General features: G+C 45.7%; 1 protein-coding gene across 1 annotated transcript in view; it reads right to left on the reverse strand.

Moving 5' to 3' along the window:
- Window positions 1-918: 918 nt before the first annotated feature.
- The window catches only part of LOC138287453 (cystine/glutamate transporter-like), a 348,836-nt gene continuing 328,051 nt past the window's right edge, over window positions 919-21,703 (reverse strand). Inside the window, exon 12 of the mRNA XM_069227882.1 lies at window positions 919-2,583. Within this exon, the coding sequence (XP_069083983.1) occupies window positions 2,519-2,583 (65 nt within the window). The 3' untranslated portion in view covers window positions 919-2,518. The remainder of the gene's footprint in view (window positions 2,584-21,703) is intronic.

Raw genomic sequence — 21,703 nt, forward strand, 5'->3', positions numbered from 1 at the left:
ATGGCTGGCTATTGCTATGTTTAACTTTTTGCTTAATTTTTATTGCAAACTTATGTCCACCAAATTTAATCAGTAGTATATATTTGTTAAGTTTGTGTGTGTTTTATTATGAGTGAAAGCAAGAATGAGTCACTGGCTGAATTCCTAAGAACGTGACAATATGCATGTATGACTTAATGAGTACCTAAACCCACCAGTGAGTGACAAGGCAATTTCAGCCAGTCCTATTGGCTTTGCCAATACCTGTTATAGCTTTGGTTAATATTTTTGGGAGTTTGGTAGGTCAGAGGAATCCCGGCTGGCTCTGTTCTTTGGTAAAAAGGTTACAGTCACCAATACAAATATAGAATCCCAGTTGTCAACTTTATACCTTCTCATCTGGTTTCCTATAAGAATTATGTCATATATTAATTGCAATGTGTTAAACAATATTTAGTAAAATGCAGCTGTTCTCTTTTCCCAGAGATCAATGACAAGCTGACTACTGAACTTGCGGGGAAGAGGTGGCCATTAACCTGGCTGCCTCATACCCTGTAGTATTACGTTGTTCTCATTGGACTAACCAGTGGGAACATTGCATTACGACATTCCCACCAGTCAGCCGGGCGGGAACAGTGCTACCATTGTGGTCTCGACTCACTTAAGGGAGCCAAGGCCAATACTGTAGCAATACAGCACCCTTGTAATGCACACTGTCTGCAAAACATGGGCATCGGAAGTGCAGGGGATCCCCTGTGGTCCCCGGCACTATGTTTCCGCCAGCCTTTTCATGGTGAGGTCGCTGCCCTGAAAAGGCTGGTGGAAACCGGACTTGTGATCATTGCAGCAGTGCTTAACTTAGTGCCTCAGTGGCTGACCATGAATCTGACCACCGTCAGCCCATCAGAAACCATGTTCCTGGTGGAGACAGAGGTTCAACCACGAGGGTTGTAATGTGGCAGCTGGACCACCTGGAGTGCGGCAGTCTGACTGCCGCCCTGGCATTGGAATTCCTATGACCGGAAATGCCATAATGAGGCTCTTAGTCTATTTAAATAATTCTGTTTTTGTTTTTATTGCTTTGGACTTTATTACTGTTTGGGTACTCCATAAATAGTTTACACAATATACTAATGTAAGCATGTCTGTTCTCCGTGCCATAGAGGGGTTCATCTCAGGTTAATTTAGTGACTTTGAGGGTTCATCTTGACAAGGAGGGCTATTATACCTTGACATAGCAAGAAACCCACCCCAAATTATAATCAACTTTCTTAGAGGTGGATTGGGACGAGCTTCTTCTGCATGGACTTGCTGCTAGGAAGCTCTGTTTTCAATGTAATTTGAGGAACTTGTGGAAGTGGAATATTTTATTTTCATTACAAAATTGCGACCCACTAAGGCTGTTTTTATTGGTAATATTTGTTTGTGATCATAAACTTGTTCATGAAAGTTACAGTTGTACACAGATGTATGACATTGGTTAGATTGTATCTGACCAACATGTTCCCCTCTGGATTCCTCACTGCACTTTCAAATACTATAAACAGACAAAACAGTGAATAGGTTGGAAAAATGTAATGCTAAAAGCAGTTACAGCAACTGGATGAGTGTAATGTGTCAGCAGTTCTGCATGATAGCTGCTGATATGTCTGATTATTTACAATTATTCCAAATATACAAATATTCATATAAAGATAGGAGGAAATGATCAACAGACCCAAGTAGTGTGCCTGTTTCCTTTCCGATGATAACATCTCATTCCACCACTGCACCCCATCTCCTCCAGCCTTTCCATGAAATTGCTGGTGGAGAAGGGGGTTGTAATCCCCAGGGCAGCGCCCTGGATTAGGACTGCCAGCACCACCAGACTGTCATGTAGTCGAAATCTGGCAGTGCTGGCAGTCGTAATGTGGCGCTCGGACCACTGCATTGGCAGCGATCTGACCTTCACCACGACCCTGGTGGTCATTGGACCTCCAATGTCATAACGAGGCCAGAGTGTCCTAGTAAAGAAGCTGGGGTTTTAGGAGAGTGTCCTGTTTTCACACTGTGCAATTCAGCCTGTGATTGGATTTATCCCTCAATTTCTCATTGAACAAAAAAAAACGTTGATTTGTGTTTCATGAGCTAACTTAGTGCACACATCCACTATGACACCACGTATATAGAGACTTTCAAGCAAAAATACTACTGTTGAAGAAAGGAGAGGAATTCAATTTGTTGTTATAATAATATTGCTGGCTTCCCATGACTTAGGGCCTCACTACAACAATGGTAGACCTACGACCGCTAATGTCACATTGGTGGTCCGACCACCGCACTCCAGATGGTCTGACAGCCACATTACAAACCTATTAGGCGAACCGCCTGGGGCTGCCATTCCCACCATGAACATGGGTTTCGACATGCTGATGGAGGTCAGACTCATGCAAAAGGTAGCTGTTTACTATTGTATGATGGTGCCGCAGGATAGAGCTATTTGATGCCACAGTGGTGTATTTTCCTATGCACAGGTGTTTGAACCTCTGAATCCTCCTGTTCAATAGGTCTTTATTTCTTGTGGAATCACCGTCAACAAAAGCTGTAGCTTCATTGTCAGGAAATCTAGAACCAAACACAGAAACTTTTTTACTATGCAAGACCAGTGTAACAGGAAAGTAACTACAGACTAATGTCTTACAGCAGTTTTTCTTGCTATGTCCACACGCACCAATTGAGAATCACTATGTGTATAGTACAAAAATAACCCTAACAATGCCCCATCATGTCTCTAACTCTAATTTTAATATTAACCTAATTATGAGCCTAATAATGACTATAAATTGTATTCTAATTCTGCTCAAAATCTGGTCACCATCTTCATTCTGTCATTAGTTATTACTTGTAAATAATTTGTAAGGATACATTGTAAATTAAAATATAATTGAAAAAGGAAAGTACATCACATACGTCAAAGTAACATCAGTCATAGTAAATAACCAGTTTCTAACATCCATTTAAATTTGTCAATTTTTACAAAAACATTTTTCCTAATTTTCTACCCCATCATTTTACTGAATACACACTTGCTTGGCTACAAATAGATACAGACAGAGCAGAGGTGGTCTTTAATTTGTACTCTAGTACATTACATCTTAACCTGCAATGTATGCATCAGAGGACTCTATTTCATTTTAATGGACGCCTGCGCAAATGTTCCCTCTGATTCTACTGAACAATGAGAATTGCTTGAACTTTGGATCCCAGGTGAGTACCTTGTGTCATACGTGTTTTAGTTGTTGTAAGGCGAACAGTTTTTGGGATGATATTTCCTAAAGCGAGTACTTTGTATTACGGAGTATTTTACGCCTATGCCACAGCTTAGGTTCTGATTTTCTGGAGAGAACTTGCAGTCAGACAGGAAGTGTGCCGATGGTTATTTAGACTACTGGTTGAAGCTAAAAGTAAAGAAAATTAAACTGTTGGAAAGTGGGTCATTGGTAGTGGTAAGTATGAACCTACAACTGGCAATGAGGCTACGAACACAATACAGGGTCTTTAAAGGTCTCAGTAAATTAGCACCTTGCTAAACCCTTGGTAGCTGTAACCGACCAGGCAGGCCTAAGTTAGGAGACAAGAATGTAAAGCATTGAAAAACACAAATACAGTAAATAAGTGAGACACACCATACAATAAAAATCCCACACCAATTTATAAAAATATGTTATATTTTTTATGAGTAAACACCAAAATGACAAAAATCGAATGTAGAGAACCGGAGATATGATTTTTTTAAGAATAAACACTTTCTACTGCTTAGAAGCACAAAGCATCAAATCAGGACATCTGGTTGCAATAGACCGGACTAAAGTCAAGGTTTGAGTCTGACCGCGATGGAGTCCCTAAGCAGGAGGCCTCAGTCAAAATGTTACCCTCACACTTAGAAACTTTTCTGAAGCTTTTTCTTCTGAGGGCCTTTGATGCTCTTCATCAGGCCGGATTCGGTGAGGGTTTGCCGGCTTGATTTTCAGGGATCTCCTGGTTAAATCTGGGAAGTCACATCTCCAGAGCTTTTCAGCTGGACAAACTCGAAAGCTAGGCCGGGTTGTGGCGAGGGTTTGCCGGCTTGACTTCTCAGGCCAGCTGATCACCTCCTGGAGCCTTTTTGCCAACATTCTCCAAACTTCAGGTGGTGTTTCCTGGAGTCCTCCTTGCAGGTTCAAAGGGTCCAAAACACAAACCCAAGGGTCTGGAATCTCTTGTATGGTCCTTGGAAAGTTAGGACCACAATTTCCACAGTGCACCTGACCAAATCCTTAAAAGTCCACTGGATGCCCTCCAGGCTGGAGACTCTTGCTGGAGCTGATACAGGTGCAGCTCTTTTAACCTGTAGCTGCAGGGAGTCCACTCCTGAGGCCTTCTTAAAGCAAGGCACCATCCCCAGGGCTGTAGTACCAGATTGTGCAGCAGGCACAGTTCACTCAGAATTGCAGGCCAAGAGTGCAGATCCAGAGTCCAACAGGACAGTCCTTCTTTCTCTTGTAGTTTCAGGCAGCAGAACTAAGAGACTATGCAGATCACATATATATTCACAGCTCCTGGGCATCAGGACGGGTGGCACTCCTGAACAATAGAATGCAGGGCGACACCCAGGTGCATGACCTCTTCCTCCAAAGTGTGGCACATTCCTGTCCCAGAAAGCACCATTCTTCCAAATGGCTGAAATTTCAGCAGAGCAGTCGGAGCTAATTAAAATAACTCATTTCCATAGCTCTCCTCTTCTTAACATCTGCAAATTCCCTCCTTAAGCCTGCTACCTGGTGGAGGGGTATAGGGTGTGAGGGTAGGTGGCCTGGCATTCCCTTTATCTCCTGCTCTCCTTTGAGGCTGGATGTTTTATTATCCCTCCCCTTGCTCTGGCATTCCTGTGCAGCTGCAGAGCCCCCTTCAGCAGACAGCCTCTCCCCTAGACAGCCCATTATCACCTAATCAAAACATCCCTGCTAATCCTGTTAGTTCCGACCAATTAGGGGCGACCTCCAGAAGGCTGAATTTTGGCTTACAGAAAGAAAAGACTCATAACCTATTTTCTGTACAAGTTATGATAAATTCACCAATTGCAAATTGTTGGATTTATCAAAACAACTCTTTTAAGTCCTGGAATAACATTTCTATGCCTTTCCTAACAATATTTGCAATCAAGTACAATATTGCAGTGTTAGCCTGTGGAGCCCAGTCTTTACAATGGGGGGAATGAAATGACCAGTTTTCCCTCACCAGGGTTTATAAAGCCTATTCTATAAGGACCATGCTTATGGTTACACAACCCCCCACCCCTGGGACACCTACGAGAGTCCCTGGGGGCACCTAAATGGTAAAAATAATGTAGATTATCACTTTTAAAGTGCCCAGAGCACCAAAGTTGAATTGGGACACAATTTCCATTTAAATGCAGTCTGCATCATCAGGCTGCATTTAAAAATGACAGAAAACCTCCAGCAGTGCCCACATGCAAAGAGCAGCACATCTGCTGGGCTTCTAACTTCCATGCCCCATTATCTACTAGAGTCTTCTAGGTAGCTGGGACACCCTTGACCTATTATCTACTAGGGGCTTATATGGCCTGTCATGCAAATGTAAGGGTACCCTAATACATAGTGTACTGTATTTGTTTCAATGTAGCACTGTCCTGAGTCTGGCTAGCAGAGCCCAGGGCACAGTCAGTCAGTCAGTTGCCATCACTATCAGTCATCAAAACAAATGGGGGTGAACAAGGCAAAATTATGACTTTGCAACAACAACCAAAACTGGTGATGAAACATTGGTTGATAGAGATGGTGATTCTGTCTGATGAGGTGTGTGTGTGTACAACAGGTTGTATACAGTAATGACATACATTTTTTGGTGTGAGCTTAAATAGATAAATATATAAATATATATATATATATGTACCAGTGTTCATTGGCTGGGTGCATTTATGACCCTGTTTTCTTTTCCTGTTCTCCATTTAATTGTTTATATGTTATGGATTTTTATAGCGCTGCCCTCTAAGTGCTTTATAAATAATTAACAGAAAGGTTTAAGGTAACTAATCACTGAATCACAGAAGAAAGTTGACATGAGCTCTGGCAATGGAATACCTGGATTATTATAGCATATAGTCAAATGTTCTACTCTGGCTGCCCAAAAAGCTCAAAACCAGACCACCACAATGTGCAATGCCAAGCCAGTCTCAGTGGAATACAAAGTACTCTGGGCCTGATTTTGGGTTTAGGTGTCATTGCACCTGATAAATACAGTATCACAGGTTTATTTGTCAATTGTGACAAATAATTGCAGCTTGTAGATATTGGTATTTAACGCACCAAAACCTGCGTGATATAGTAAATACTGTATGCTTTTCTTCCATTACATTTTTGTAGGTTGACCTGCTGAAATTTAACAAAGGTTGAGGTATTTAATGCATAGGATAATTATCGGATATGTTAAATAACTTTTAACTTATAATTCTGACCCATGTGTAAACCAGGGTTTACTCAGGAGCATAGCTTGAGTGGGTGGGGTGTTTGGGGTGTTACACCTCTCTAATAAATGTATTTTTGGGTAAATATTTGGGTACAAGTACTTTCAGTCACGTATGGTGAGGCGTCTTTCAGATTGTACCAGGAGTTTTTCCATACACAAAGACAAAAAGGCACACCCACCCTCTTCCTCGATCTGGTTTGAAAGCCTTTAAAAATGCTGGTTATTTTACAAAATATGTTTTTCTCTCAATTAGTACCCCTACCAATCGAGATTCGTCTGTCTCCCCTTCCACTGCCCCATTAGCCCCTCTCATGCACCCTGCTGGTCCTGTAGTGTATTTAAACATGCCAGCATGATCATTGAAAAGTCTAAAACTTACCGCCCTCCCAATTTTTCTGACTAAGCTACACCTCTGAGTTTGCACATGGGTCAGAGTTAATTGACCCACTCATTATCAGGCCCAGAGTATCCTGCATGAAGCACAGGGGTATAGATCCTGGTTACCTCCAGAAGCTCACTATCATGTATATCTTCCAGGAACCAGTGGTCCACTTTATTTCAGCTTATCAGCCCCTTCAAGAGACTAAAATATACTGGAAGATCCTTAGGAGGTCCTACACTGTGGAAAACCATTAACTACCTTCAATTCCAAAAGCTGTTCTGTACAGTGATCATGCCAGGTCAAGCGTAATTGTTTACTTCCGGTGGGAACCTAACCTGCTCTTTACAGGTTTTATTAGTGCTTTGAAATGACCAGGTATCAGCACCTCATAAAAACTATATATGTATTACCTATGTTAGTCAACAGTAGGGAGTTATAGTTGGAACCTAGTTTCCATAGGAAAAACGTTTTGTTTTGCCAATAACTTTATTACCATTTGACAAATCTTCACTGAATTTTCAAAATTAGTATGCCACTCACTTCAGTTGCTGTCTTGAACGTTTCTGGGTGATTCATTAAGGGGGGGGCAAGGAAAAGGGGGAATCACAAAATGGGCTTTCCCTATGCAATTTCCACTATAGATTTTAGACAAAACAACAGCTCGAACAGCTTGATGAAATTACAAAAAATTTGGCAGAAAGTAGTCTCTTGGTCCAGAAAGCATACTTTTTGTGATTTGGTGTAAATCTGTACAGTAGTTTCAGAGATATTTGAAGTAAAAAAATATAGATATCTAGGGACACAGATCCTCTGCAGATCCAACAGATCTCAAGCTGAGATCTGACTGGCTGCCAATACTTTAACCAGGAAGTGTTTGCAGCCATTTGGGACTCTGAACCAGCGGAGTACCAAACAAAAGTTAAAAATAAAGAAATGAGGGCAGGGTTGGAATACCCTGACCACCTAGGCCTGGTGCTGGGGTCCCCCATTAAACCCACCTGGGGCAAAAAGCATTTTTTAGCAGCAAAAATCTCAGAGAATCCATAAATCCCCATTATTATTTTTTTTTTTTAAAGCAAGGGTGGTCTCCCACACTTGTTTGTATTTCCGCCCGAGTGGACCAGGTCCTGGGGACATGTGATAACATACAACCATCCTCTCCATGGCCGATATAGGCCCTGAGAATTGCTACCTACCAGGGGCCAGGACAAGGTGTAGTTAAGAGGAGGAGGCCATGAGGCCCCCCTCCAGAGGCCTTTTAAGGCCCTGGGACCACCACCTCCCTGGGGCTTGGTCTTCAAATTAGGCATTGCCCTGGGGACCACCACCGCCCCAGGAATTTTAAAAGGAGAGAGGGTTCACTTGGCCCATCTCCTGGGCTGTTTTCAGCCTGAGGGACCATCACCTCCCCAGTGCTGGCCCTACATCAACAAAGGAGGGGACCGTATACCCCACCTTGGAGCCATTAATGGCCCTGGGGACTGCCACCACCCATGGCAGGCCTTTTATGTCCACAGGTGCCCACCCTAGGGACATAGTAGTTTGCTGTTGCTTGACAGAAGCTATGACAGCTCCCACCAAGCGAGATCAAACTGTAAGTCCGTACCAAAAAGTAGTAACATTAGACTTTTGGTATAAGTTAGACTTTTGTTCTACCTTTACCTTTGTGAATACTCAAAAGTTGTAATGTTAGTCTTTCATCTAACTTCACCTTTGTAAACACCGAAAAATATTAAAGTTAGACCTTTAGTCTAAGTTAGACTTTTGTTCTAACTTTACCTTTGGGCATATCGAAAAGTAATAAAGTTAGACTTTTAGTCTTACTTTGTGTAGGAGGCTGGCCTGGTTTGTAGTGGGTACCTTGGTTACTTACACCTTATACCAGGTCCAGTTATCCCTTATTAGTGAAATGTAGTAGTGTTCTAGCAGCTTAGGATGATAGAGGTAGCTATAGCAGAGCATCTTAGGCTGAGCTAGGAGACATGCAAAGCTCATGCAATACCACTTATAGTTACACCTTACTTATACACAAGTAAATACAATACTCAGTGTTACCAAAAATAAAGGTATTTATTTGGGTGACACAGTACCAAAATATCTTAGAGACAATGGGCCTCATTCAAACCCTGGCGGTACAAGACCGCCAGGGCCGGGGGCAACGGAAGCACCGCCAACAGGCTGGCGGTGCTTCATTGCCCATTCTGACCGCGGCGTTAAAGCCGCGGTCAGAAAAGGGAATCCGGTGGTTTCCCGCCGGATTTCCCCTGCTTGGGCAGAACCTTCATGGATTCCGACCCCCTTCCCGCCATCCTGTTCCTGGCGGTTTTTACCGCCAGGAACAGGATGGCGGGAACGGGTGTTGTGGGGCCCCTGGGGGCCCCTGCACTGCCCATGCCAATGGCATGGGCAGTGCAGGGGCCCCCTAACAGGGCCCCAGAGAGATTTTCACTGTCTGCATTGCAGACAGTGAAAATCGCGACGGGTGCAACTGCACCCGTCGCACCCCTGCAACACCGCCGGCTACATTCGGAGCAGGCTTCAATGTTGCAGGGGCTTTCCCGCTGGGCCGGCGGGCGCTCCTTTGGCGGGCGCCCGCCGACCAAGCGAGAAAGCCAGAATGGCCTCCGCGGTCTTTTGACCGCGGAGCGGCCAAGTGGCGGTTCCCGTTTGGCTGGCGGCAACCGCCGCCAGCCAAACTCAGAATGAGCCCCAATACTCCTTCTGGAGGTAAGTATTATACACAATATATACACTAGACACCAAAATTAGACACGTAAATAGTCATAGAACAATGCAAACAATAGGAAATGCTATAGAATGCAATGGGAGAAAATAGGTCTAGGGGCAACACAAACATATACTAAGAAAGTGGAATGTGAATCACAAATTCCCCCCTAGACAAGTGTAGTGTGTGCGGAATTGCTTGGAGAGTAAGACAGTAAAGGTAAGTAAACTACCCCACCCCAGAGCCCAGAAAAGCAGGAGCAAAGTATTGCAAGTTTCCTTAGGACACACTACACCTCATGATTGGGATTATGCAGTAACCAACCAAGTCTGCAAACAACAACTGCTGGATTCCTGGGCCTGAAGACTTGCAAAGGAAGGGGACCAAGTCCAGAAGTCGAAAGAAGTTCCAGGAAGGACAGGAGCCCCGGCTAACCCAGAAGAGGGTGCAAAAGAAGAGTCCCCAGTTAGTCGAAGACTGCAGGAATGCACCCTAGGAGAATGTCAGCAGTTTCCTGCATGATACAAAGGATGTCCGACGACATGAATATTGATGCAGATGTGATTTTGTGTTGGAAGTCGCCAACAAGCCTTGGTTACGACAAAAGTGGGTTTTGAATCAAAATGGCGCTGGCTGGACCCAGGAGGAATCTGGGGGCATCAACTCTGTGTGAGGAGGAAGAAGGGGCTCTCAGCACTTTAGAGAGCCCTCGGGATGCTGAACAGCACCCACGGGAGTCCCAGAACACAGGGACAAAGGAGGTGCAAAACACGGTTGTTGCAGCACAACAAAGAAAGGTCCCATGCCACTGGAGAACATCTCAGCGAGTGAAGCGTTGCAGGATGGAGTGCTAGGGACCTGGGCCAGGCTGTGCACAAAGGAATTTGCACAGAGGCCTCAGGAGTGAAGAAGACAAAGTACACAGGGGTACCATTGCTCTCAGGGAAGGCAAGGTCTTACCTCCTCCAAATTGCATCAGCAATACCTCAGTACAGTCTATGTCAATGGGGTCCAATCTCTGAGTCCTTAGGAGCACGCCCCTTGATGTGAGAGGAGTCCAAGGGTACTGGTCGTCGTCTTAGAAGGTGCCTGCTGGAGCAGGAGAGTGACTCCGTCACCCCACAGGAGATTTCTTCGGTCCTTCTGGTGCAGGATCAAGACAGGGAGTCCTCAGAGCGTGCACACTGTGGAAACTGTTGCAGTGCTGGCTGGAGCTGAAGTTGCAGAGGAAAGGTATCCCTTGTGGATACTTTGTTGCTGTTACAGCTGTTCCTGGAGCAGGCTGCGGTTGATCCGAGGTAAGAGGATGATGAAGTAATTGCAGAGGATTCCTGAAGGAAACTTGCAAGCAGAATCTGAAGAGAACCCACAGTAGAGACCCTAAATAACCCAGAGAGGGGGATTGGCTACCTTATCAGGTATGGACCTATCAGGAGGGGTTTCTGACGTCAACTCCTGGCACTGGCCACTCAGAGCCCTCCAGAGTGCCCCCACACCTTGCAAAGCAAGATGGCTGAAGTCTGGGACACATTGTCGCCATCTTGTACTACCTGAGGAAGGCAGAAGCCGAAACATTGTAGTGGAAAAATATTTTTGTTCTTTGGTGAGACCATCTGTTTGATTCACTTCTTTCTTGGATATTTCCTTTTCTTGTGGCACATTGTATCATTTGGGATCCAGATTACATCCCTGGTTGGTTGTTGTTTTGTTGTGATCTCTCATCTACATATATATATATACCCACGTTGTTTCTTTCTTCTTTTTTGCTTAGAATATATTCAAGATGAGCTCAATTTGTCCTTTCTTTTAAAGGTACTTTACCGTGAATCAAGAATCCCAAAATGAGGGGAGAAAACAATTTGACAGTATTCATAGAATAGATGTACCTTTAAAATGAAAAATAATTCTGTTCTATGCACCTTATAGATGTTGGAATAGGATTGTGTAGATATAGGTACTTTACTCAAATTCCCTTGCTCTAGCTTTTTTCCTTTTCCTTTGATGGAATGATATTAATTTGTTCTCATGCTCAAAGGTACTTTACCGTGAGTCAAAAATCCCCCAAAAATCCCAAAATGAAAGGAGATGAAAACTTGATAGGATTCATAGAACAGATGTATCTTTAAAATGAAAAATAATCCTGTTCTTTGCACTTCATAGATGTGTGGAATGTGAATGTTTAGATATAGGCACTTTACTTACAACAATAATAATTAGAGAGGAAGAAAAATCAATAGAGATAGAGTAAATAGTAGTTCAGGCTGAAACGCGTTGCCATTTTTGTTTGAATAGCACTATGCACTTTTGTACTCCACAGGAAATAAGAAAATAAATTACCTTTCGAGTTGATGGACGGTGCCGGCGTCATTCCTGCCATGAGAAGCTGGTAAATATTGCCTCTCTAATGCTGTGTAATGATTTTTGTTTTAATATATAATCATTATTATTATGCTTTTTCTTCCCGTTTATATAACCTGTTGGGAGTGTGCTTTCACATGAGGACAACTTCGTTTTTGATAATTAACCGGCCTGTCCAGCCGGGAAGGCAGCACCACTGCACATCGAAGCAGGTCTGTGTGACTAAAAATGGATTGTCACATAAGAGCAATCAGGTTGGGTTATTCACAGCAAATCTGACAATTTTACTTTGGATTCGCCTACAAAGGTTTTGCACTTTGGGTCATTATTTCGTTTGGCTCCAGCAACCCACTTGGGGCAAAATGAAAAAATTGCAGGACCACCACAACCAGCATGCACTGCTCACTTGAGAGGCCCACTGGGGCGGACTAGTATTTAAAGAGACCAATCAGGTGCCTGTAATTAGACAAGCTGAAGCCATGCTGGTCTTTTCAGTAAGAAAGAGATGCCTGGAACACCTCCAGCACTGGCTTCACCTACGAGGGAGAAACGCTTTTAGATTTTTCTCTGCTGAAGAAAGGATTGACCTTGAAACACGTGTCCAGAGATGATTTTATAACTTAAGGCCTGGAATAATGAAACTGCTTAAAGAATTCACTGTGAGTTGCTGGCTTTGCTTTTTCTTACCGTTTATATAACCTGTTGGGAGTGCGCTTTCACATGAGGACAACTTTGTTTTTGATAATTAACCGGCCTGTCCAGCCGGGAAGGCAGCACCACTGCACATCGAAGCAGGTCTGTGTGACTAAAAATGGATTGTCACATAAGAGCAATCAGGTTGGGTTATTCACAGCAAATCTGACAATTTTACTTTGGATTCGCCTACAAAGGTTTTGCACTTTGGGTCATTATTTCGTTTGGCTCCAGCAACCCACTTGGGGCAAAATGAAAAAATTGCAGGACCACCACAACCAGCATGCACTGCTCACTTGAGAGGCCCACTGGGGCGGACTAGTATTTAAAGAGACCAATCAGGTGCCTGTAATTAGACAAGCTGAAGCCATGCCGGTCTTTTCAGTAAGAAAGAGATGCCTGGAACACCTCCAGCACTGGCTTCACCTACGAGGGTGAAACGCTTTTAGATTTTTTTCTGCTGAAGAAAGGATTGACCTTGAAACACGTGTCCAGAGATGATTTTATAACTTAAGTCCTGGAATAATGAAACTGCTTAAAGAATTCACTGTGAGTTGCTGGCTTTGCTTTTTCTTCCCGTTTATATAACCTGTTGGGAGTGCGCTTTCACATGAGGACAACTTCGTTTTTGATATATATATATATATATATATATATATATATATATATATATATATATATATACAGCATATGAAGTAAATCTGCATCTACCACATTGCAACGGGGGCAGGCAGCATAATTGCTGTGGAAATAATTTATTTTGTCAGGGGTGAGGTAGGCCCTAAGGGTAACATAAATTGAATGAGTCTGAAAGGAGTGTTACGTTGAACTTGGACAGGGTTTCTATGAAGGTAGACCACTCATTGTCCATGCAGGGACGAGACAGGTCACTCTCCCAGGGTCGACACAGGGGTGTGAGCGGCCACACCACATGAGTTCTCAGTGAGTCAGAAGGCCAGTGGGTCAGATGCCTCCCCCATCACATGAAGATACAGCATCTGGTGTTCTTGTGCCATGTTGCCCCATTTACTCCCCAGTGCCCCGATTCGTGAATTATATAGAAGGAAGTGACCGGGGGTAAACCTTTGTCTTCTATCAGAGACTCATACTGGAGGACAACCCCACCTCAGGACAGATCCCCTAAGGTATGAAGACCCCCCTCATGCCAGATGGCCAGCTCAGTTGGGGAGGGAACATGGCACCTTCTAGGTTTACCAAGCAAAGCCAATACCGGAGCATATGAGTCAGCAAACTTGTAATGTAAAGGCATTAATGATAGCAGCAATACGCTACTCGTAAGAGTGTGGGATCAGATGTTGCCACCTTAGACCAAGAAAGAAACAAATGAAGGATAATGGGTAAGGTCCAGGCCATTGATGTTGTGGCACTGTCAGCTATCTGCTGGCACACTAACCATCTAGCCACCCATTGTATTTGGAATGGAAGATAATAATAATCAAAGTTCGGTACCGTTAGTAAGCCCTTAACGGTAGGTAAATAGAGTTTTGAGAGTGCCACCCTGCAACAGGAGTTATTCCAAATTAATTCCCTCGTTAATATCTTGAGGGAGCATAAGAAGGGTCTTGGGATCTACAGGGGGTAAATTGGTGAAATAATATAAAAGGCAGGGCAACATGACCATTTTTAGAAGGGCAATACGTCCCACCACTGATAGTGGCAGTGACCTTCAGAAGTTCGTCTGCACCCTTAGCAATGTCACTGTGCGAGTGAGGTTGCTGTCTAAGAGATCCGTAGATGAGTGGTACACACAGATACCCAAATCCCACAACAAGGTGGGCTGCCAGAATAACCAGATACCACTGAGGTTGAAATTTGGGTTTTGCAATGTGGATGGAAAGGGAAACAAACAGGATTTAGCCCAGTTGACTTTGAGGCCTGAGAGGTCAGCAAAATGGTAGAGTGTTAAACATATTGTGGTGGGGATTCGAGTCCACATCTCTGAGATAGAGGAATAAATCATCAGCTTCGACAGAGATCAAGTAGATTCCGTCCCCCAAAGGTATTCCCCACTTTCTCCCCTGTTTATTGCCAGGGGAAAAAGCAAAGGGGAGAGTGGGCAACATTGGCCGGTGCCTCTGTGTATCTGAATGGGCTCAGAGATGAGGGTGCCCATTTTAACTCTTGCCAATGGTAGAGTGTATAACAACTTAAACAACCTAACCAAAGGATTCCCCAAACCATAACATGGCAACGTTTCAAACAGGAAGGCCCATTCCAGAGAATCAAAGGCCTTCTCCAGGTCTAGTGATAGACATCCAGCCTGAGGCCACTGGTGGGGAGCATATTCCATTATTAGGAAGAATCTTCCATGATTAAAAGAAGTCTTGCGAGCCGGTAGAAACCCATTTTGGGCCGGGTGTACTAGTGCCGGGACCATAGGTGCTAGTCGGTCAGAAAGTATTGTATCAAAACTTTTATAATCTATGTTGAACGGTGCCAATAGTATATATGAGCAGTGTGGCCTCTGGTTTGGAGAGGGAAATAAGCAGTGCCTTGCAGAAGGAAGCAGAGAGGCATGAGGCCAGTGAGGTCTCTTCACCTACTTTTTCCAGCTGAATGGCTAAGAGTAGGGGATATGCCTTGTATAATTTGGCTGGTAAGCCATCTGGCCCCGTGGTCCTACCAGGTGTGAGGGCCAGTATGGCCCCCTGAAACTAAAAAATGTAACAGAATCATCTAGCTCTGCCCTCTTTTCTAGTGTGATGTAGGGTAGGGGCACACTAGACAGGAAGGAGTCGATGTCACCCGTGGTTGTGAAGGTCATTGACTAAAACAATGAAGTGTAATGATGTGTCTGTTTATTGTGTATTTCACGTTGAGTGTGAAGCAAAATTCTAACATCAGATCTTAGGTCTGTTATAGGATGCTTATGAGCCATGCTAGCAATAAGCTGGATTTATTAGCTCTGGCATGAGTCTTAGCGGAGCGATCTGCATAGTTAAAGCAGCGCAAATATTTCCAGCAGTGCAACATGTTTGCGCTATGCTGCCACCAAATGGTATCTGCTTGTAGTATAGTGTCTGGGTTTCGTGGTCCAAGAGCTTATGTTTGAGCTGAGATATATTCTTATCAAGCTGTCGGCGCATGTTTAAAAATATCTCTAAGCAGTGACTCCCTAATTGTCATCATAAATGCTTAAATGCATCCCATTCAATTAATCTAGTTGTCTCCTTGTCGGTGTTGTGTTCAAATTTACCGATGATGGAGGTGCTGATGGGGAATCTTCTAATGCTGCAGGTTGTAGCCTCCAGGTAGAGATGGGGGGAGGACCTACATCCCAATTGAACTGTAGGTATTGGGAGTTGTGACCAGAATGTGTACAGCCTAAATAATTTGGGTAATGGAGGGAATCAAGTCGGATGTACCCGACCAACGTCTATTCTGATGTGTGGGTTGTGTGGAGAGGAGAAAAGGAGCACACCCTGGTGGTGACGTTACACAGACACCATATGTCAAACACTGCCAGTGCTTAAGCTGTTCAGTTAGCACCTGGGCATTGGATCTGGCAGGTGTGTGAGGTAGTGGAGGGAATGATTGGTCAAGGTCAAAATGTAGGACACTTATGAAAGGCCGCATTTAGATCTTGGCAGTGTTACCACCAAACCTCAGCTGCGACGGACCGCATAGGACTGTCAAGTCAATGGTGTTCTGCCTGTCATATTTAGATGTATTTTGGCTGAACCGCTGACTGCTACAATGGAGTGCTCTTGCTAGCAGCCAAACAGGTGGGTGTGTACTGCCGACAGTTTGCTGACGAAGGAAGGACATCGCTGGACCTAACAGACATTGGACAATGGTAGCGGCACATTTACACTCTAACCTTGCCATATCTGTCCCCTAGCATCACACACAACACAACACACCACATACATGCCATTATTCATTGCCATCCCACCACAGCATAACACGTACATGCCACAAACACACATTCACATACATCCATACACAACTTACATACACTATTGATGCTGTCCCACACACAGCACAACCAACACAACTACACACTCAGATACACAAACACACACGCACACAAGCACACCTACACACATCATGACAGTGACCGCCAAACAACACTCACCTGAATGTTGCACACACAACACACAACATACACAAAAACATACACGCCATATACAAGTGGCACACATACTGACAGAACTGCATCACCCACTATACCTCCCTCTACCTGAAACAGTCAATTGCATTGCACACACATAAGCAAGGTATAGATCCCCTTCCAAGGTGCACACATGGACACAGTTGGCAAGTGTGATTGTAGTCATTGTGGTGCCAGAATTAATTTGCTAACGAATACTGATGACATAATGGCAGTTGTGTGTGTGTTCGAATTGTATCAGTGTGACCGCATCTGTGTTTGACCCACTTGTGTCCCAACATATGGATGTCACAGTTATTTAAAAAATTTACTGTGACATATTGGATGTGGTCCTGAGCTCATGAGCAGTGACTCCCAAAGTACATAGCCAATGTGGGTTGCCTACCTTTGTGTCCAGTGATGGGGAGGTCGTGTTTTCTCTATGGTCCAGTGGCAGCAGCAATGGAGGGTCTTGCCAGTAGTGTCCAGCCAGGAACGGAAGTGGAATCGGGAGAAAAGGTACTTTTTCCCCCTTTTTCCCCCCAATCCACCAAATAAGAAGTTGAGGTCGGACCACCACATTTGGCATGGCGCTAAGGCACATTCAAATCTGCATGGCGGAAAGTGTGGCTGGAGTACAGCTGCCAGCAACTCTTTCCTATGGGGCCGTTGCGGCGGCTTGGAATCCTTGGCGAAGTCAGTAGGACTCAGGTGGGTTAAAGTCTGGTGGGCGAACTGTCAAGGCAACAGATGGATTTTCAGTCAGGAACCCGACAGTGTGACTGTTACCATCAAGACCTAAATCTGGCCCGAAGTCTCAGCCTATGTTACACGGGATTCCACTTCAGCAGTAGAGCACCCTAGACAGTCTGTGCAGGAATGACAGTAGATCTGTATTGGGGTGTACAGACTGCCCAAAATGATAAGTCAGCCATCCAAGTGACCTTGAATGACCTTAATGGATATGTAGTGACCTCCTGCTGGGTCTGTCATAATGGTATCTGCTGTGAAAGAGATACCAGGCTCGACCCATATCAGTACGCCACCTGCATACAAGGAGAAATTAGCGGCATACACCTGCCATGCCAACATCTCTGTAGCTTTGTTGCTTCAGTGTGCGTTAAGTGTGATTCTTGTAGGAAGATAATATCTGTGGAGCGACATCTTAGATAGGAGTTGACAGAATAACGGTGTGAGGGTGTGTGCATGCCCCGTACATTCCAGGTAATATTATTAGTGCATGTCATGTTGATGTTTCAGGAGGACATGGTTGTCGGCCACCGCTCCTGGAACAGTTATCTGGTGTAGCAAAATGAGCATTTTGTTGGTGTGAGTAATAGAGTCAATTCCTACTGAACAGGTGAACACAAAAAGAAAAGAACCTAACATACCATTACAGCAGAGTGACAACATGCATCCGCCCAAACTGTTGAACAACATTAGCGAAAACAAGGAGAGCAACAGAAATCAAAGGACATAGTGAGACATCAAATGACCCATCTGGGAAATCTGAGACACGGTTCAGATTAGGTCATCAGCCATTTGAGGAACCACTTCGGGGGAAGCCGCTAAGTCCATTCTGGATGACCAAGTGATGGTGGAGCCCTTGCGGATTTATGGAGTCATCTTCCAAGTCCAAAATCAGAGTAGCATCTCATATCGTGGCAACTATCTGTAGGGCGAGGGAATTGTTTCAACCGGCGTCCTTGGCGTTAGGCCCACATCTGGTGCATGAGGCACTGCCATCTCAGCTCAAGACCGGTGAGTGTTAGCAAGTCCAGACAACTCCAGCCAGTCCCAGGCATCCTTTGGATTCGCAAAAAAGTGCCTTGCCCCATCGGCAACGACACTGAGACATGCAGGGAACAAGAGAGAGTACCTCATCAAGTTTACGGATCCTACACTTGAGAGCTAAGAACATAACACATGCACTATTCATCACAATATTGTTGAGTTTGCAGGTTTCTCTGAGGATCCTGGTATTGAAGCAAGTCGAACACCAGTGGTCTATTGTTGGCACCAGGGAGGGTTTCCACACTGGGAGACAGTGAGCCTGTTTAATTGAGGAAAACTGTGAGAGAGCGGACTGGGGGAGCAGGTCTCGCATCCAGCATCCCACATAAGCAACTATGTTCTGTCCTTCAACTTCCTCAGGGTGGCCCACCACATGGATGTTATTCCTCCTGGAGCGGACTGCAGCATCCTCTGCTCTGCCCAACAGTATAAGAGCATAGTCCATGAGTATTTGTAGGGACGTTTCCATTTGCTGGGATCACAGTTGGAGTGTGACAATAATTTGCCCTGTGGTGCGGACTTTGTCGGGCAGCTTGCGATAGTCTGTGTATAGCAGTGTGAGATCCACTGCCATAATGTCAATGTTGCTCTCTAGAGAGGTCGTAGTTTTCTCTATGGCCTCTAGGACAATGTTTATTACATCACCATGGGGTAGGGGTAATCAGGAGTGATCCGAAGGATCTGCTCCACCAGTTGTCGGCCCAGAAGCAGCAGATTGGCATGTAGTTGTGTTCGGGGCACCCAGGCATAAGCGACCTATGGTAGCTTATGGTTGGAATCCATCACAGAGGGGGATCTGTGCCAATGTACGAAAGGGCCTGCTTGATTGTGCCTGTGGCTCTCAGCAATGGTGCCCAATTGATTGAGAGACACAAGAACAGGGGTATGCACCCCAATAAACCTTGTGCATGCCCCGATCAGGTGAGGGGAAGAATGTGGGTCATGTACAGCCAAGGAATGAGGGACAGATGGAGGATAGGTGCAGGTGCAACTCCCCCATGTCAGACTCCCGGGGGGCCCAAGCAGACGCCACTTATCCCCAGTCACACAGTGCCCACATGTGGCTTGCATGTGGGGGTTTGAAAGGAGTCGGCCGTGGGCCAACTAAGGAAGCAGAAGTTAAGCCAGCTCTCCTTGTGCTGCTGCTGAGTTGTATTGCTTCTTCCTCATTTTCTGAGTTCTTTCTCCCATTTTACCTTGTTTTTACTTCTTTCTCCTTCATTAGTTCCATTTTGTAAGTGCTTTCTCCTGTTTTTCCTCTTTTTTAATGATCTCTCCTTCAATTCCCCCTGTTTTCTGAGTGCTTTTGCAGTTGTCCCTCGTTTTTACTGCTTTCTCCCTCCTTCCTCCATTTCTGAGTAGTTTCTTCTACTGTGAGGTACTGGGTTTTTCAGAACCGGTACTGATCCGGTAACCCAGTGGTGCCAGGGTACACCCAAAGACCTCGGGTACTTTCCTGATTCAGACTACAGAAACTCAGAGTCTTCTAGGTGAAGTAAAAGATCAAATTTATTGGCTGCAACCAATTGACAAGCGTCCTAGAAGTACAACAGCACGACTTGTATGTTCTCAGGAGACTGTGGGGGTCATTCTGACCTCGGCAGTAAAATGCCCTTACCGCCGGTCATAAGACCGCCATAACACCGCCGCGGCCGCGGTCAACCGCCACGGTCATTCTGACCCACAACGGCCAAACCTCCAAAAATCCATCCTCCACTGCAGCCCGCCACATCTGCGGGCAGCGATAAACTGGAGATGACCAAACCTCCACCGTCACGCCAACAGAAATACGCCCATGCCATTACGACCCACGAATCCACACGGCGGTCATTCAAACGCGGTATTCCATTGGCGCTACACACCGCTTACTGAGAGAAGGAGAGAGAGACACAGCAGACAATCCATAGCAAGACACACTGAGGCACACTACACCATCACACACACCACATAGTTCACAAAGCACCACTCACCAACATACTCCTCATCACATACACCACCCCACACCTCACCCACACCACCCCATGGCACCCCAAAGGCACCCACGCTTTTCGGACCAAGAACTCCGGGTCATGGTGGAGGAAATCCTAAGAGTGGAACCCCAGCTCTTCGGCTCGCAGGTGCAGCACACCAGTATAGCCAGGAAGGCGGAGCTATGGCAGCGGATCGTGGACAGGGTCAACGCGGTGGGACTGCATCCCAGGAATAGGGAGGACATCCGCAAAAGATGGAACGACCTACGGGGGAAGGTCCGATCGATGGTCTCCAGGCACAACATCGCGGTCCAGAAGACTGGTGGCGGACCCCCACCCACCCCTCCCGAATTTACATCGTGGGAGCAAGAGGTCTTGACCATCCTGCATCCTCAGGGCCTCGCTGGAGTAGCCGGAGGAATGGACTCTGGTAAGTCCCATCTCAACTACTATATCCCCCCCACCCCACCAGCATGCCAACCCACACCCCCACCCTCACCCCCAACCCCCCAGCACACATCCTCCCTGACAATGTCTCACCAGCACAACCCACCCATCCCAACACCAACTCCTGCATGCCAACACAAATCATGGGCACCCATCACCTAAGCATGACCACTGCACTAACCCCCCCCCCCACTAACTACCCTCACAACACCTCCCTCAAGGGAATGCCTGCACTGGGGGACAAGGGCACCCATAACACGCACGCTATTGCACACACAGAAACAATAACCAAACTCTCTTACCCCATGCAGGACCCGAACGACAACACACCAGCCAGGAGGGTCCAGAAGTGTCCATCCCACCACCGGAACAGGCCCACACTGAGGATAGCAGCTCTGTCGACAGTGAACCTGATGACCAGCCCGGACCATCGGGGACCTCTGGGCAGTTGGTTCCCCTCAGGCAGCCACAGGCCACACCAGACCCGACCCCCTCTGCCAACACCAGCACAGCTCCCACCCAGCGGGCCCATGCCTCTGTCTCTAGGACAGCTCAATCAGCGGTGTGTCTGCCACTACAGGGCACCCAGGCTAACCCAACACCCCAACAACAACAGGGACCTGGGGGCAGTGGTAGCGGGCACACCGTCCAGGGGACAGAGGCCGGGGGAAACCGGGCAGCTCGGAGGGCTGCTGTGCGACAGGGGGGGGAGGAGAGGCCCAGGGAACCCACTCTCC

This window comes from Pleurodeles waltl, chromosome 4_1 (assembly GCF_031143425.1).
Source record: "Pleurodeles waltl isolate 20211129_DDA chromosome 4_1, aPleWal1.hap1.20221129, whole genome shotgun sequence".
Taxonomy (NCBI): Eukaryota; Metazoa; Chordata; class Amphibia; order Caudata; family Salamandridae; genus Pleurodeles; species Pleurodeles waltl.